The 17,344-nt window shown below is 45.7% G+C and overlaps 1 protein-coding gene across 6 annotated transcripts in view; it reads left to right on the plus strand.

The window, feature by feature from the left end:
* Positions 1 to 15,606, plus strand: part of SAMD11 (sterile alpha motif domain containing 11) — a 130,229-nt gene extending 114,623 nt beyond the window's left edge. For all 6 annotated transcript variants that reach the window (XM_075279664.1, XM_075279665.1, XM_075279666.1 and 3 more), the window contains 6 exons: positions 5,244 to 5,359; positions 5,978 to 6,056; positions 6,405 to 7,108; positions 10,843 to 10,967; positions 12,412 to 12,522; positions 14,177 to 15,606. In XM_075279664.1, coding sequence (XP_075135765.1) covers positions 5,244 to 5,359; positions 5,978 to 6,056; positions 6,405 to 7,108; positions 10,843 to 10,967; positions 12,412 to 12,522; positions 14,177 to 14,416 — 1,375 coding nt within the window. In that variant the 3' untranslated portion in view covers positions 14,417 to 15,606. The remainder of the gene's footprint in view (positions 1 to 5,243; positions 5,360 to 5,977; positions 6,057 to 6,404; positions 7,109 to 10,842; positions 10,968 to 12,411; positions 12,523 to 14,176) is intronic.
* The last annotated feature ends 1,738 nt before the right edge of the window (positions 15,607 to 17,344 follow it).

Consider the following 17,344-nt stretch of genomic DNA (forward strand, 5'->3'; position numbering starts at 1 on the left):
TGGGAACTCCAGGAGAGGAAAAATGTCCCAGTGTGAGGCCACAATGTATCCAGGGAACTCCTATCACTGCACTTAGCCCGACAGCTCATATATTCAGTCCTCCAGAGCAGCATGCGTCCAGTCTCTATGTATGGCCATTACAGCAGAGGAGGGGTTAATTGTTGGGATTGAACTAGAACTAGATATAGATCGGACAAGTCTCCATGATTGGAAATCATCCGCTATTGTTAATTTGTACATGATAAAAATTATCCGTAGCGTGGCGGTTAGTGGCGGCCATCTAACGTTATTCTAAGGATTTTATCACCTCTCGAATATAACATTACCCAGAAATATAAGCCCTTAAAGGGGACCTGTCCTATTTCTGACTTGTATTCCTCTTGAAATAACAATTGGGGAGAATCTGTCTTTTATATGATCCTGTGTTCCTCTGTTACTCCTCTGCATTAAAATCACAGTTGGGCAATACCATTCCCCTTGTGAAAGAGGTGTGTCCCTCAATAATCTGACACTGGCTGCCCTGGGTGAAATATGTCAGAGTAGGTCAGTACCACCCCGCTTCCCTTCCCCAAGTGGTAACACCCAGGTGAAAATTTTTTGGTACACTTCTAAGAGGAATAACAGAGGAACGGCACAACACAGATTTCTGAGACCGGATGCTCCAGAATTCTTATTTCATGAGGAATATAATTATTGAAATGGACATGTCCAGTGAGTGACCCCTTTAAGTAGCTTAGTAACCAATGACCATCACTAGCCTTTGGGCACATTTGTATGCAGCAGTATAAGGTCAGGATGCTTGGCAATTATAGGGGAGTTATAATGCCGCCCATGTTACCCAGCTTTCCAAGGAACAGAAGAGAGCAGAACAGACCTAATGTTTGCTCCTAGGGTTGTATTACTATCAAATATTATTGCTTTTATTTCAAGAAACAGCGCCACTCTGGTCTGTGGGATGTTCTTGGTATTGCACATCAGCCCCTTACAAATTAATAGGGCTAAGCTGCAATACCAGAAGCAGCCTATGGACCAGAGTGGCAGTGTTTCTGGAGAAGAGAAGGAGACTCTGCCCCCCAAAGGTTGGAGGAAATAGTGCAATACTTATATGCTGTATCAAGAAGTAACAATGGACAGAAATACGTTTTAAGGTGGTTTGTATAAAAAAAAAAATGTATAATTTTTTTTTTTCAGATTTTGCTTAGATCAGAATCTATCTAGGGACAAGACAGGGTTAAGAAGGGCAGCGGCTGATTTTAACCGTATAATGTAACCCTGTAATGACTTTAACTATTGATTATTTGAAGGCCATTAGCGCTTATTGTTAAAGAAAAGTCAATACTTTTAAAGCCTCGTGAACCATTTGTCTCCTGTTAAAGGACATATCAAATTTAGCAGCGTGCAGCGCAAATCCCTTAATGCCGTGCACGGCTGTAGGAGCGGAGAGCAGAGAAACAGACACAGGATCCCAGGGCCATTCCTGTGCCAGAACCAAATCCGCTATCTAGCCCCTGGCTTCCCAGGCTGATCTGCCATCTATGCTGAAACCTATTTACACTCCAGTGTTAAGCAGAAGAGACATCTTGTGTGACTCACGTTACTGTGTATACACTTATATACACCGCTTATAGGTCACTAGGATTTGGACATAGGGTGATATGTAAAGGAGTAACCGCTGGTATTGTTCCCTGTTATCAGCCACATCAGATGTGACGGTTTATCAATAGGCCGTCACATTCACCTTCTTACCCCTCACCGCCATATACATGCACTAGGAAAACAATATGAACCGCCAAGGTAACGCGACAGAGCTTTGCCACATTGTAAATGGGAATCCGCTGCCGCCATATTGTGGCCTGTATGAGTCCTGATGGCGAATGTGTTCCTGACAGGAATAGGACGACTGAATGGCTTGTAGTCACTGGTAATATAGGGAAAGCGTTCATTAATAATGGATTACAATATAATAATTTATGCCTTATTTATAGCGTATTTGGTACAGCGCTTGGTTGTAAGGCGGACATTATGGCTGACCATTAGTCAGTGACACAATTATGGAAATAGTGGGAAGTATCTAAACACTGCTACAAATAGTGCGCGGTGACCGCAGGCCTCGGATTTCACTGCCCTGTCCCCAGGGTTCCATCATGGGCTGTTTCTATGGCAACATGCGCAGGACAGGGTTAAGGTAGCCATTAAGGTGTCCATTAATGCCTTTTGGCCGTGAGCCTGTGCGTATGAGGTGTCTGAGTGTGCAGTTGGGACCCGTGTATCTGCGCAGAGAGCGTCGGGGTCATCCATTCACTTCCGTATATTGCTAATATACCGTGGCCCTGCTTAGAACGTGAGAGATTTACTACATAAGTGGTTTTGTCTCCTCCGGCATGGCGCAAATGTGATCAATCGATGCCTGCCGCTCCATCTGATGGCAATAATGAAGTCTAGGGTGGTCAGGCTGGGCACGGACATTAGCAGAATGGCTTCGTATCCATGGACAAGCAAGGACGTGTCACCCAATGACATCAGGACGGGTCACCAATGGATGTCGCACCAGTGGGAATTTACACATGGCAAGCGCAATAGAACTCAGAGCATCTGGCTCTAGGAAAGTTGGGTGACAACTGTATAAAATATACGCATATATATATATATATATATATATATATATATATATATATATATATATAGTGCAATCGGCCAGCATCTTGTCAATTGATTGCTTGTAGCAATCCACCACGTATCGACCCACATAGGAGTCTTTCGCACGTATATATATATGATGTATCGCCGCAGAACTATGCTAATTCTAGGAGTCTGGGGACACTGAGATACATGATATATTCATATATCTTCTGAATCCGCCTGTCAGCGTAACACATTGGACCCAAGGCTCCGTGTTTACAGACCACATATCATGAGCCCTACATGTGTTGTTTAAAGATCTGTCATTTACCCTGACATCTCTGTCTTAAATTTCCCAGGAGATCATTTAGGATCATTGTTCTTTAGAACTTTGTGTTCCTTTTGTTGCTCTGTTATTCCTCCTGGAAAGGTTAATAAACTGACAATTGGCTGTAACTATTCCCTTTGTTTACAGTTCAACAGCACCGATTGGACTGTTAGTGAGTAGGGACACGTTCTCAACTGGTAACGCCCACTTGTCAATTAACACAATTCAGAGTTCTAAGGAAATTGTTATTGTAATTGCTACGGAATAGTTAGAGGAATACAATTATTTACTAAAAGTGGTGTTTCTGGAGAGGGAATGGGTCCTCTTGATCCCTCTTGAGCTCAAAGATAGACGACCTTTAATAGGAATTACAACTTAGATTTTTTCCATTTTATACTGACCATTTTAGGCAAAAACAAGACTCAGACAGATACCCAACACGATGAAATGATCTCACGGCTCCATTCACATGCGATGCTGTGCGTACAGTCTTTTTCTCGCTCCGCTCCGACGTTGTACATCCTCTGCTAGAGATTTTCTGCTGCATTGGTCGGAGCGGGAGCCGGCGTAATATCATTCATGAATGCTGTGTAGCATGCAGAGACTAGCCAGCGGTGAAATGGTTAAACGCCGCCTGATTTCCCACATTGCATCCTATATAAAAGCCGCCTCACGTCTGGCAGCCTCGTCTCCCCATGATTACAGCTAATTACATCGACCGGACACCTCCTCGCCCCCGCCATGCAGCTTTAATTGACCGTTATTCATCTGCAGGCTGTCCGGGTGGCAGAGCACTTGGCAGCCCAGCGACAGAGGCCTCGGCTAATTGTCGGGCCTGGGGGATTAGGCCAGGTGATTACACACTTCACGGTGTAATTACATAAGCATCGCTTGGCTGCTGCCCCGGCTCGGAGCCGAAGGTCACTTTCTGCGTTACCTGAGATTAATTGGAGCTGCCAGTAGAGTGCGAGGAGCTGGCGGAGCGCTGATACGATTAGCAGGACGTTTCAGCAGCGAGGAATCGATGGCCGCTCTTCCCAGACAACACGAGCAGTGCAATTAGTTTAGTGCTGAGTGAGGGGAGCGCTGGGGGGGAGGTAATAATATGTGGGGGCTTGTTGGAGAAAATAGGCTGGGGGTCAGCTGTACATCGCACAATGATGGAAATACAGTAATATCGGCGCGTTACATAGATGGACATCAAACTTTTCCCCGTCACATCAGTCCCCGGCTCCCATTATATGGATCTGCGGAAGCTTAAAATGCCAGGTTTTATGGACATGACCACAATATGGCACCCTATGGGGCAGGACTATACCTCTACATGCTAATCTGATATGGAGTCATGCAAGCGTATTGTCCCCATTATACCTAAATTGGCGCATCCAACCGGGGTCTTTTTGATCAATGCCAAATATAGTAAACCTTGCCACATGGCTAGATCAACTTGGGAGGAAAAGCGAGATGAGCGGGCGAGACGTTACCTGATACCCGGGTTATTGTGTGCGTTTTTAATTGAGGTACCTGGTATTTCAAGGAGAGAAGAGAGGACAGAAACGCTCTTTGAATTGGGTCCCCTCCAAGATTAGAGAGGTTAATCTTAATGATGGTGGGTGGTGAGAGACCCATCTATCTCTGGCAGCTCAGAGTCATTAATGTTTTATTGCCTTATTACATTGCCAATGTGACTGTGTCGCCATGCCATGCCGTCGCACTCCTGTCTCGGCGTGAATTATGGGAGTAGTACCCAGATGTTGGAATAAGCTGCTCAGCTGTAAGAAATGTTTGGCTACTGGAGTATCGCTAATGTTTGAGCACCCCGGGCCCCATCTGTCTTTGCCATTGTTGATCCATTACACACCTAGATCTCCATATTGGGGGTGGGGGGCTGCAACTTTTAGTAAACTCTTCTCCTATGTACTTGAACTTTCTAGACAGACATTCATACAAAACCGCCTTATACCTGACAACCTGCTCTCCGTATAGGGTGTATAAATGACTTCCATTAAATTCTTGTAGCGATTTACTGACACAATTATCGCAGTTATTACTTTCCAGTTATAATTGATATTGATGTTACCGTCAGGCTTGATTATGGAAAGACAAATACTTGCTTCCATTTACTGGTATAATGGCAGTCTGTTCCGCCGGTATCGGTTTATTAAAATTCTAATGGCTCATAATGGTGCGAAAATATCCCTTTTCTTGTCTGGGCTGTATTCATTATGTATGAATAGATCACCGTAACTATCTGAAGTATGCATTTAATAAAAATCTACTTTTAATTACTTCCTAGGGAGATGTCTCATCCGCCTCCTCTGCTGTCACCGCAAAATGCCCCTCACATTGCCTTGGGGCCACACTTGAGACCACCGTTTCTTGGGGTGCCATCCGCCTTGTGTCAGAGTCCAGGTATGTAAATATTAGTAAGCCATAGTCCAGATGCCTGAGCTCGATCTAGTCCTGGATTGTGGGAGCCTTGCTGTATCACTATACCGTACATATATCCACGGACGTCTCCTTAAGGGCCCACGATGTAACACAGTGCTCATTCTGACACGTAAACACGTGTCAGAGTCAGCGCTTCAAAACAGAATCCCATTGACTTCAATGGGTTCCGTCTTACGCGCGCTACACATTGAAATCAATGGGAGGCTTTTTAACCCATTGATTCCAATGGGTCACGCGCAGTAAACGGAACCCATTGAAGTCAATGGGATTCTGTTTTGAAGCGCTGACTCTGACACGTGTTTACGTGTCAGAATGAGCGCTGTGTTACATCGTGGGAACGAGCCCTAAAGGAGTTTATGAAAACATGGCTGCTTTGATCCAAAAACAGTGCCACACATGTCCACAGGTTATACCAGCGATACCAGCCACAACTGAAGGACAGGTATGGCGCCATATCTGGAAGAAAGCAGCTCGGTTTTTGTAGTCGTGGCTCTCTACTTTAAGTCAGCACACCTATATATTTGGGAGAAAAGTTTATAGTGACCAGATGCTTTACTATATATATTTCTATTTCTGCAGGTTACGGTTTTCTGCAACCAGCCCAAGCTGAAATATTTGCACGGCAGCAGGAAATTCTACGGAAACAGAACCTGGCCAGGTGACTATATTGTATTACTATTCTGCCCCATTATAGAAACGCCTTTCTTGCTACTATATCCGACTTTTAGCATCACAAGGAGAGCATCTCTTGACTCGATATTGAACTGGTCATACACATTGGAACCCTACAATTTGGGGGGGGGGGGGTAGCTGCCCATCTAATGTTTATGAGCACCTCTTGTAGGAGGAGATAAGGATTGGGTAGTTGGCTTTCAACATGTCCAATCCATTTGGCAGATGTAAGCTGCTGGCAGAGGCTACATCCCCTCTACCCATTTGATAGTCTTGATAGTATATATTTCTACAGCTCTTTGTAATTCAACTTGTTTCCTTATTTTTCTCGTAGACTTGAGATGTCGGCAGAAATTATACGCCAAAAGGAGCTGGAGAATCTTCACAGACAGCGACTTCTAGCTGGCGATCCACTGACGCTTCACCCAGGGCTACCCCCTGACCACCCTGCACTACGCAACATGCACGAGCTCCCTGAGGGTCACCCCTTAAGAGAGGAACTTTCCAGAAGGAATGCCATGCTTGTCTTAAGGCACAATAATACCCCACTGCTCTCTCTGAATCATCAGGGGGTCCCTAGCGTGCCTCCTCCCAAGGAATCCCAGAGTGCAAGGAGGACAAGTCGAAAGTCTGGTCATCACCGGATGGAGCCCCAAGGAAACCACAGCGAAACAAAGGAACTCTTGGATCAACGTATAAGGGAGGGGGCGTCTGATGGAAATGATGAGGAGATGAAAGATTCAGAGAGTGAGGCAGAGGAGAAGACAGACAGTCTAAGAGCTGAACGTGGTGCCTCCTCCTCGTCCCATGAACTGCAAGAGGGGAAAGATCCTCTCAAAGGAGGAGAGTCTCTAAAAGAGTCAAGTGACTCACACACCCACCAAAGCCTGACATGTGCTCCATCAGAGTCACCTACCCATCTTTTGGGACCAGGAATCAACAAAGGAGATGCAAAATATTTGCCCTCCAGCTCAGTGCCTCCACCTCAGCCACTTCCCTTTGGTTTCCCCTACGCTGTCAACCCATATTTCCACACAGGTTGGTAGGACCACTTTTTATCAGCTTTAATTCACTGTTTGTCTCCTTATATTCTGGAGATGTCATACATCCTTATTGTGTAAATACTGACACAGGGGCAGAAACTTTTATTTTTGTAAAACGGTTGTTTGCTTTATACAGTTCATTTCCATAAGAAGGGAACACTGAAAAATAAGGATATATTGCCCAAAAGACGCTCAGTATCCAGCTGTAATCTGTGTAGGGACCTGGCAGCACTTGTTCAATTCCCTGCAGCACCCCCACAGGAAGAATGAAGTATTACATATATTGATCCCTCCAGAGGGCAAGACACAATCTAATTGAGACTCTCATAGAATGGGTTTCTAAATCAAACATTGCTTTTAATTATACCCTATCAAATTATTAAAGGGTTTGTCTTGTAAAGAAAGCCCCCGTCCATACGTCTTTTAGGCCATATGGCGGTTGTGGAGGGGCGTCTACCACTTGAAAGAAGAGAGTGGCGACTGGAATCACGGTATTGGAAAATGGGAATATACAGAACAGAATACAAACGTCTATCGATAGCAGGGAATGAGTTAATTGGTGTATGCAGTAAGGGGATTGACAGGTGTACGGGGACCCCGTATTCCCTCCACCTTTCCTCCCCTCTTAGTCTGTCCAGGCTCACCGCGGCTGTAATTGAGTGAGACAGCTGTGCCGGGACTGGATTTAGCAATATTGATTTTGCAATACATTAGGAGAATGGAATTCCTATCACTGTTCCAAAGGCTTCCTGTTAAAGCAACACCTCCCCCTCCGTAGTCCTCACCAGCCCCAGCGCCCCGGCTCCTGCATCTCTCATTAACCGGCCAGAAAACAAATGCAGATCAGGTTTTCTCTGGACTTAATCTTTATGGTTTAGAGCCACTTATTCTATTAAAGGAATTCTGAGCAATTCTGTCCTATAAAGTGATCACCCCATTTTTGATCATAGCAAATGACAGAATGATCCTATAGGGCGTTCCCATCTTCCTTTGTCATCTGTCCTGCATTACACTCACAAAAAGTTACGTAATATTAATATCTATGCTTTGTAACGGCTTGGTATAACTGTAGTAAGATTTTTTTCTTTTACTAGCCACAAGGGGTGCTATAGCAAAAACAAGTCTATACAGTAGGAGGCAACGGTATAGCGCCCCTAGTGGCCAGTAGAACTTTCAGCAATTAATAGAAGGCAAATAAAGTATGGTATAGGAAAACCGCTCAATGGGACTGAACCCAAGCATAGGGGGGTATTTTGGATGAAAATTGAGAGGCTTTCTTATAACATGCTTTTATCATCTATCCACAGAATAGGAGATGAATATATAAACTGTTAGGGCCCCACATATCATGACAAAGGGGAACCCCAAGTCACCTATGTCAATGGATTGGTACATAAACACCACTCCTTTCATGATGAAGAGTCCCATAGAAGTGAATGGTCACTGGTCGTATATGGCCATTACCGCCCCATTAACACAGGACTTTAAGGGCCCCGTCTGTATAGCAAGAAATGCCTGATCAGACAAATTGCTATAGCCAATAAATTAAAAATAGGTCCTTCTCAGTAGATTCCCAAATCTGCTGCATAGAGCTAAATGATAAAATACCATCAGCTACCACCTGGTGGAGCTCCTGAGTTTACTGCATACAATTTATACAATGAACTCAGTAAAAGAGTAATATACATTGAGCTCCCCCTAGTGGAGACTGCACACAGACAGAATTGTATCATATGTGCATGTCACCTAAATATAACCTGGCGCGAGCAAGCGGTCATTCACTTTGAGGTTAGGGTAACGTGGCAGATATCTTGCAGATTTTCCATCCGGATTTATTACAGTAGTAGCCAGGTTTATGAGATTTTTGCAAATTTGATAAATTCACTGCATAAAAAAAATGATTGTGGAAGTTAACCCATTACATGCATATCCATTGTGTGAAGTCTGTGTCAAATACTACATGTAAAATATGCGCGACGTGTTTTATTTTGCTGCAATTTTGTCCCATGTTGCTTATCTACTTTGCCCGAGTTATTGCATATATCTAATAGTGATGACAGTCTTCAGTGTAGGATGAGTAGGATCTTGCAAATATCATTCTAGAGTAGTAGTTCTGCAATAACTTAGTCATATGTCTATAGCCTATTCATGTAGGAGTGCATGTAGTGTGACTATATATATATATTTGCCTTGTGCATTACATTGCATTGACAGGCTCTTTCCTTGACACCACAGCAACCCTCCTTACGATTTCCTTCATTTCCCCATGTATACTGTGCTAATCTTGAAAGGGTTAAAGGCCAGTCGGGCGGATGATGGAAGCTGCCAGCTCAGTCATGATTTTAGAGAGCCTGTGAGCCCTATAAAGTTGGGGCCAGGGCAGCCTGTGCAGCTGTGCATCCTGTCACTGTGCTGTAATACTCCCCTGACCTCTGTGCTCCATGTGTCTGCTGGGCTCTGAGATGTGAGGAGAGGAGAGGGGAGAGGAGGGGAGGGAGGAAGGGGGTTGTTTATCAGTGCCAGTCCTGGCCCCCATCCTGTCTGCCTCTGACTCTGTGACCGACCTTGTCTTCCCTCTAGTGTGTGAGATATGGGACTGCCAGCAACCGCCCTCCACCCTCTCATTTCTACCCACACACCCCGGGGACAGCTCAGGAAGCTAAAATCCTTTCTATCGATCCTTGGCCCTGAGTACAATTAACACAACCTGGCATGAGCTGCGCTCACCACAGCCCCTACCTTCCTCCCCTGGCAGAGACTGGTACGGGTTATGCACACAGCCCGGGCGCACATTATGTTTGGGATGTACAACCTCTTTATATCATTTGTCATTACATTCTGCAGGAGAAGTGGCGCTGTATTTGTCATTGGGTTTTACATGGGACTGCTAGTAAATTTAGTGCATTAACACTATTGCAGTGTACAAACTAAACCGCAATGTATCACATTCACCTATATGCTCATATACCGGTGTGTGTTATATACATATATATATATATATATATATTTACTGCAATGTAGTTCTTAGCCAGTAATTGCACTTGTTGAGCCAAGCGCAGGCAATTACAGGTAGGATTGTTAATCTCATCCCAGGCCCAGGTCTCCGACTAGCTGACAGCTCCGCCGCCTCTTTGCTGCCAGACACAGTGGCAACTTTCTGGCCGCCAAGAGCCTAAGGAAGTGGCTAATTGGGAAGTTGTTCCCAGCTCCAGCCATCCACCTCCTTAAGAGATGTGGTGCTTGGAAAGCCAGCGGCAGGGTCTGACCTCAGGCTGTGCGCGGAATAATTGAGCTGAATTTATTTTTGTTCCACTCCAGACCATTGACCTCCCCGTGTGGCACCTTCCCCATCACATCCACACACACATACTCTTTATCTACCAGGGGCCTTTAGGTCTCTTGCTACAATTTGCACTCTCTTCTCACTTGGAGAGATCTACCAACAAAGCATTGTGGGAGCGCAGAGTCTGTACCCGGCATGGTGTTGACAGGTCATTAAAGATGGATGTTAGGCTACAGAATATGTTCATCTTGCTGCCTCCTTGTTTTCTTCATGGGATTTTAATGATTAATGCCTCTTTTCCTCTCTACCCTTCTTCCCCCACCTCTGCTTTTCCTCATACAACCTCATCTTTCTTCACCTTGTCCTTCTATATCCCCCCCCCCCCCATCTCCATCCATCATTCTTTTTGTCTGCTCATCTCCTACATCCTCCCTTCCCCTTGTCAGGTGCCATGGGGGGGCTCTTCCTGGATGGAGAGGAGAGTGTGGTGCTGGAGGACCTCAGCAAGTGGACAGTGGAGGACGTCTGCAGCTTTGTAGGCAGTCTGTCTGGCTGTGCTGAATACACGCAGGTAATCCATATGACTCCTCTTTTGTATAGGGCTCCACTCTTCCGTTCTCTGTGTTCCCATTCTGCCCTGTCTCTTTCTATAAAGCTCTATTCATGCCCTTGTGACTGGCTTCTTGCTGGTATGCCACTTATTCCTCATTAGAGGATGTATCTGGGACTTGAAGCTTTATTGCTCATTAGAGGGTAGAGGATGCCCTCTAACCGTCCCTTTTACTACCCCCTTCTTTCTGCTCTCCACCAGTTACAGAGGGGAGGTTGAGGGCTGCTGTTTTTTTTTTCCCTTTTCCTTTTCCCCTGTGCTAATCCCCTCATGACATGCTTCATTAAAACCACCTGCACCGTCATACCCCCCCCCTCCCTCCCCTGCAGCTGGGCCAAAAGAGTAAGACAGGCTACAAGTCAGAGTCGGGGAGGAAGCGGAGAGGCGGGGGTCAGGCCAGCAGGACCACGCACAAGAGCACTGCCTGTGCATGCCAAACAGTCTGAAAGAGAGTGGAGGGAAAAAGGCAGAATACATTGGGGTTTAGGTACGGCCGGTTCAAAGCAGAGACTGTGAAAGAACAGAAGAAAAGACAGATTGAGGAATTATGTTCACGTTCTGCCCCTGGTCTCCTGCACAGATACATCCGCACATGCAGCACGCTACGGTGGAGGCCTACGAGGGATCTATCCAAGAGACCGTTTTCTCATAGCGTACACTTGTACATATAAATAAAGTTACCCATTGTTGGCGTAGTCATTATTACAGATGTCTGAAAAGCTGCCAAATATATGCAATTTTCTAGGAAAACCACATGCGACACAGCGTGACAAAACTGAAATTGCCACGATTTTCCCCCGGGAGATGGCATATCCTACAGTGTTAACAAAGCACCACATGTCCTAAGAACAAGCAGGCCTCAGCCATGTTGTGTGAATTTATTACAACCCCATAGATTACAATATAATAACCGGATACTGCAGGGAAATGGCCAGACCGTCATTAATAAGGAGGATATCCTGTAGGCCGAAAATCTGTATTGATCTGGTGGCTCCCGGGGCAAACGTTCATCCTTATGGGTCTGTTTGGTGTTGGCTCTTCTAAACTTCAGACTTCTATATTCCCATGACGGTACATTGGTATCCATGCGTGGATTTAAGCTGATCCTACACATTAGACGTAGTTCATCCATAGCATGGCCTCTTGACTTTCTCCAGAAGCAGCGAGAAGATCGGCCATGTTGGATTTCAATATGCCCGATCCTGCTTTTGGCCAGTCTTCAAAGCATGCAGCCAAAAACCCCACAAATCTGATGGATACTGTAATGTACTAATACGTATATTGTATAGCAGTGGTACCAGTCTGGGCCATACCACTCTGCACCTTGGTATTGAAACCAGTGTGATTAATGATGGGAAGCGTTTGTTGTGCAGTAATAATGAATTTCACTCTCTTCCCTTTGCAGGTTTTCCGGGAGCACTGTATAGATGGGGAGACTTTGCCGCTATTGACTGAAGAGCACTTACTGAATAACATGGGCCTGAAACTAGGCCCGGCACTAAAGATCAGAGCACAGGTATGTACCCCGGCTATACATTACATAGTCATTGCCTGGGATCGGCAGGGCATAGTGAGAGTTGTAGTTCCAGCACGCCATCTACTGCAAGTAATTATATATATACTCCTTATCATCTCTGCGACCCCTGTAAGTATAGTGGGAGTCTCTGGTTGCTGGCAGAGAAGCTGCAGTCTGTAGGACACACATACACAATATAATAGGATGGCGCTGTGGCCTGCAGGCCTTATAATAAAGTGGTAACTGCACTTTATAGCTTTCCCTTCAGCCCTGGCTGTTTATGACGGGTGTAATAAAAAGGTTCTTTGGCCAATTGTTCCCCGTGGATCAATTCGTTAGAAATGTGCTGCAGTTTAACAGGTCAGGGAGGGGCGGGCAGGAGAGGCTTCTCTCCGGGGCCAGATTATTGGATTTGGGGTAGTGTTGGGGGGATCTCAGATACAGTAAAGGTGAGAGTGACAAGAGGGTTCAATGATAATTATGTAAAGATGCTGCAGAATTATACGTGTTGTGCTGATCCTCAGTTATTCCTCCTGGAAATGGATAAATAAATCAATAACTGTTTCCCCTATTTAAATAAGTGCGCCCACGGTTGTCAGCCGTGATTGGACGAGGTCAGTCTGTGTAGGTACACCCCCCCAATGGGTAGTAATAAATAGTTAACATAGTCATACATTTACAGGAGGTGTAATAGGGGTGCACATAGTTGTAAAAAAAAAGATGCAACAGAATTGGTCGTTCATTGGTATTTACTAAAACTGGACATATAAGAAGTGGAGCAATTCTAGCAGTAGTAGAGATGGGTAAAAGGGGATGTTCTGCCGTCACGGTGTATACAGGGAATGTACTGCCGACACTGTATACACGGGATGTGCTGTTGACATTGTATATACAGGGAGTGTGCTGCCGACACTGTGTATACAGGGAATGTGCTGCCGACACTGTGTATACAGGGAATGTGCTGCCGACACTGTGTACGCAGGGGATGAGCTGCCAACACTGTATACACAGGGGATGAGGTGCTGACTCTGTGTATACAGGGAATGAGCTGCGGACGCTGTGTATAAAGGGGATGAGCTGCCAATGCTGTGTATACAGGGGATGAGCTGCCGTCACTGTGTACACAGGGGATGGGCTGCCGACGCTATATATACAAAAGATGTGCTGCCAACACTGTGTACACAGAGGATATGTTTCCGCCGCTGTGTACACAGGGGTTGAGCTGCCAACACTGTGTACGCAGGGGATGAGCTGCCAATGCTGTGTATACAGGGGATGGGCTGCCGCCACAATGTACACAGGGGATGAGCTGCCAACACTGTGTACGCAGGGGATGAGGTCCTGACTCTGTGTATACAGGGGATATGCTGCCATCGCTGTGTACACAGGGGATGAGCTGCGGATGCTGTCTATACAGGGGATGAGCTGCTGACACTGCGTATACAGGGGATGAGCTGCTGACACTGAGTATACAGGGGATGAGCTGCTGACACTGCGTATACAGGGGATGTATCCCTTGTATAGACCAGCCATAGGGTGGTCTTCACTCCTCCCATTGTACTCTATGGACTGTCTGAACTAGTCTCCTTTACACCTTCTATTATTAGGACTGAACGTTGGCTAACCTCTCACGATGTGTAACTATCTTTTTTAGGTTGCCAAAAGAATTGGACGAGTCCTTTACATGGCAAGTTTTCCAGTGGCATTCCCCCTACAACACCCGAGCCTCCGGCCATCAGAAAGAGACCTGACGAGCAATGAAATCAGACCGCCCTCTACTGGCAGTGCCGGATCTCCCTTCCCCAGTGCACTCCTTCCCCCAAGCCGCATTTCACCGAAACATGAGAACGGCAATGCAACATACTTAAATGAACCTGCTAAATCTCTTTCTTAACCGTGCCCTGCCATATAGCTGGATACTTCAACCTCTGCGTTGCGGAAGCCGGAGCTTTGAACCAGAAGGGATCCTTTTCTTCTGGGTAGCTGCTATCCCTTCAGCTGCTTGAGAGACTAAATAACTGAGAGGGTTTGCATACAGTGTAAAGAAAAAAAAAAAAGCAAATAATGGAAACCTGCACCTTCCACGGGTGACGCAGATAGATATATGTATGTATATATTTTTATTTTCCATTGACACCTTTGTAAAGCGATCAAAGAAGAGAGATTGATGGACGACCATATTCCAGCAATAACTGGAAATCTGCAGAAGATTAAAGGAGAAGGACAAGCATAACAAACCTAGGGGATGGAATAAGTGAGACAGGCACGGTCCTACCCAGCCATGCCTATCCCATTACTGCGGCCACGGGAGGTGGCATGGTACCCGCGTGCAGGATCATAGAGGCAATGAAACTTCTTGTAAGACAAAGCCAACCATCCCTTCTTTTATGAAAGGCTTTTCATTTCTGGGTGTTTGTCTCTTTTGTCCGCCTCGCCCCGCTTTTCCTATGCATCTCCAGCAACTTAATATTGTACCAAAGAATAACCGCGCTGCCTTGCTCCAGGCTGGCGTCGGTACATTGCTGGAATTGGGTTCTCTTTTAGTCTATACTGCACCTTTAGTTTATAACCCACCCTTGATATCCTCAAATAGATTAGTGTCCCACCCGGTCGGCCTTGATTTATTTTGCTTAAGTGAAGGAATGGGACAAGGGGGCATCAACATATTCTTCACCCGCTTTGGACAATCCTCAAAGACAGCCCCTTGGTAGCGAGCCTGAACGGACAGCAAACAACTCGGCAGGCAATGACTGTCATGGACTCTGGGGTGGGACTGCTGAACTACTGCAAATGGACAGAAACGCCATGTCACCGTACAGTTCTGTCAGGGGTACGGTATGGTACGCGCCCGTGTGTGTGAGATTTTTTTTTTATTTCTAAGGGTTTGAGTTGTTTACATGTTTTGGCGTCATCTATCCATGCTCATCCACAGATTATGTTCATTTCTATTGGAGAAACAGATGAATTGTAGATCAGCGGTACAGTTAGCAATTTTTATTTTTTTTTGTTATTAAAACTCCGACCTTAACAGATCAGCAGAGTATGCTGCATAGCAGCACATTCAATAAATGAAAAATTATACAAGTCATGGGTGTGGTGAGTTTTTTAGAAATATGGTGGAGTTTTGTCATTCCCTCTACACCAGCAAACTGGCGTAGAGGGAAAATATTGAAGCCCAAATACGCACCTTGCCTGCCATTTTCCTTGAATGTATGCGGAGCGGGCCAAGGCTCTGGGATGTCCAACATATTGGTAGGTCGCAGCCTCTTCGTAAATCTGTTGGTCCCTGCACCAGGTGAGCTGTTTATTAAGACTAGCATACAATATGCCAGTCTTAAAAATTTTTCCCCACATTGTCCAGGTAATGGACATGTTTCCCGGCTGTCCTATAGACCACAGTTTGCTGTCCTGTACTCACAGTATCAATACAGGGCTGAAAACCAATGGTGGGTCAACAACTCACAACATCATGGTGACCACGACCTGGAGTTGCGGCCGTCACACTGACAATATTGCTCACATACAGCCATATGAATTTGCCATCAGGCTAGGGCTACATAAGGGCTAGTTCATACGGGGGGGCGGTATAGCGGGTTTTGGCACCGATATTGCCACGGGGAACCGCGTCACTCTCGGGTCAAAACCCACCTGCCATGACTGTCGCAGTCACAGCAGCATGCCGCTCAAGGAAAAAAGCAGCCTGGCGGTCTCCATAGACCACCATTGTGAGGGGGCGGACTATGATGTGGATTACACGCCCACCTTAGATTGTAATTGTATGTAATGATAGTGAATGTGGTCACATTATATAACGAAATTCCATAGATATCCACCGCTATAGGATTTCCCCACGACTAAAGTCATTCACATTCGGGGCAGCTGAGATTTGCAATCTTAAATCACCATGTAGCCCAAGCCTTCGACGGTGGAGAACAACTTGGAAAGTTACTCAGAGATTTCCGTGACATATTAGGCTCAGTGGAGGAACACAGGGGCAATTGTAGAGTAAGGGCTCGTGCACATAGCCATATTATAGGTTAGTACAAGTTCTGGGTCTTATAAAGCGGCAGTGTGGTACCCAGAGAGATCTATTGGACAGCTATGTGTGCAGTTCGATTCACTGTAAATAAACTGTGTAGTGCGACGGGGCGGAGGCTGAAATATAGTAAGATAAATATCTCACACAGAGTAGTATAGAAGCATGACACAGTGGAGTCTATAGGGTCATACGGTACGTGAGATCTTATACTGAGGCATAAGAAGGTTTCTCTCTATGGTATCCTTGGATGAACGACCCATGCACATGACCGAGAGTGGCGAGCGAGCGGGGCGTCCAATGCTCCGTCCCGTTCTAATGATTATAGAGCAAACCCTATTCTTCTCTATGTCTTCAGAACAGATCGGAAGCCCCCATAGAAATGAATGCATCACAGAAGGCACATGGATGTCATCCGAGTGCATTCCATTAAAAGATCGACCCCACTCGGCCTGAACACTTGGTCGTGTGCATTAGGCTTTAGAGACCAGGCAATGTTCCCCAGGTAAAGACTATGCAAATGAGCTCTCATCCAGAAGGACAAAAGCGATGTCTAGTAGGTGGCACTAAAGAGGTGGCTTTTGTCCTCCGGGATGGGGGCTAATCTGCATAGTCTCCTGGAGAAGAATCTCCATAATACCGCTGCTTTATATCTTCATCTGGCCGCAGTCCCCCAACCACAACGAGATACTTATTACTAGCTCTACTATAAAACCTTCAGCCCCTTTTATGCCCACATAGCAGCACCAACCTCTGCGGTGTCCATATCATAGTTATACCGCTTTA

The sequence above is a fragment of the Leptodactylus fuscus genome, chromosome 6, assembly GCF_031893055.1.
Source record: "Leptodactylus fuscus isolate aLepFus1 chromosome 6, aLepFus1.hap2, whole genome shotgun sequence".
Classification (NCBI taxonomy): domain Eukaryota; kingdom Metazoa; phylum Chordata; class Amphibia; order Anura; family Leptodactylidae; genus Leptodactylus; species Leptodactylus fuscus.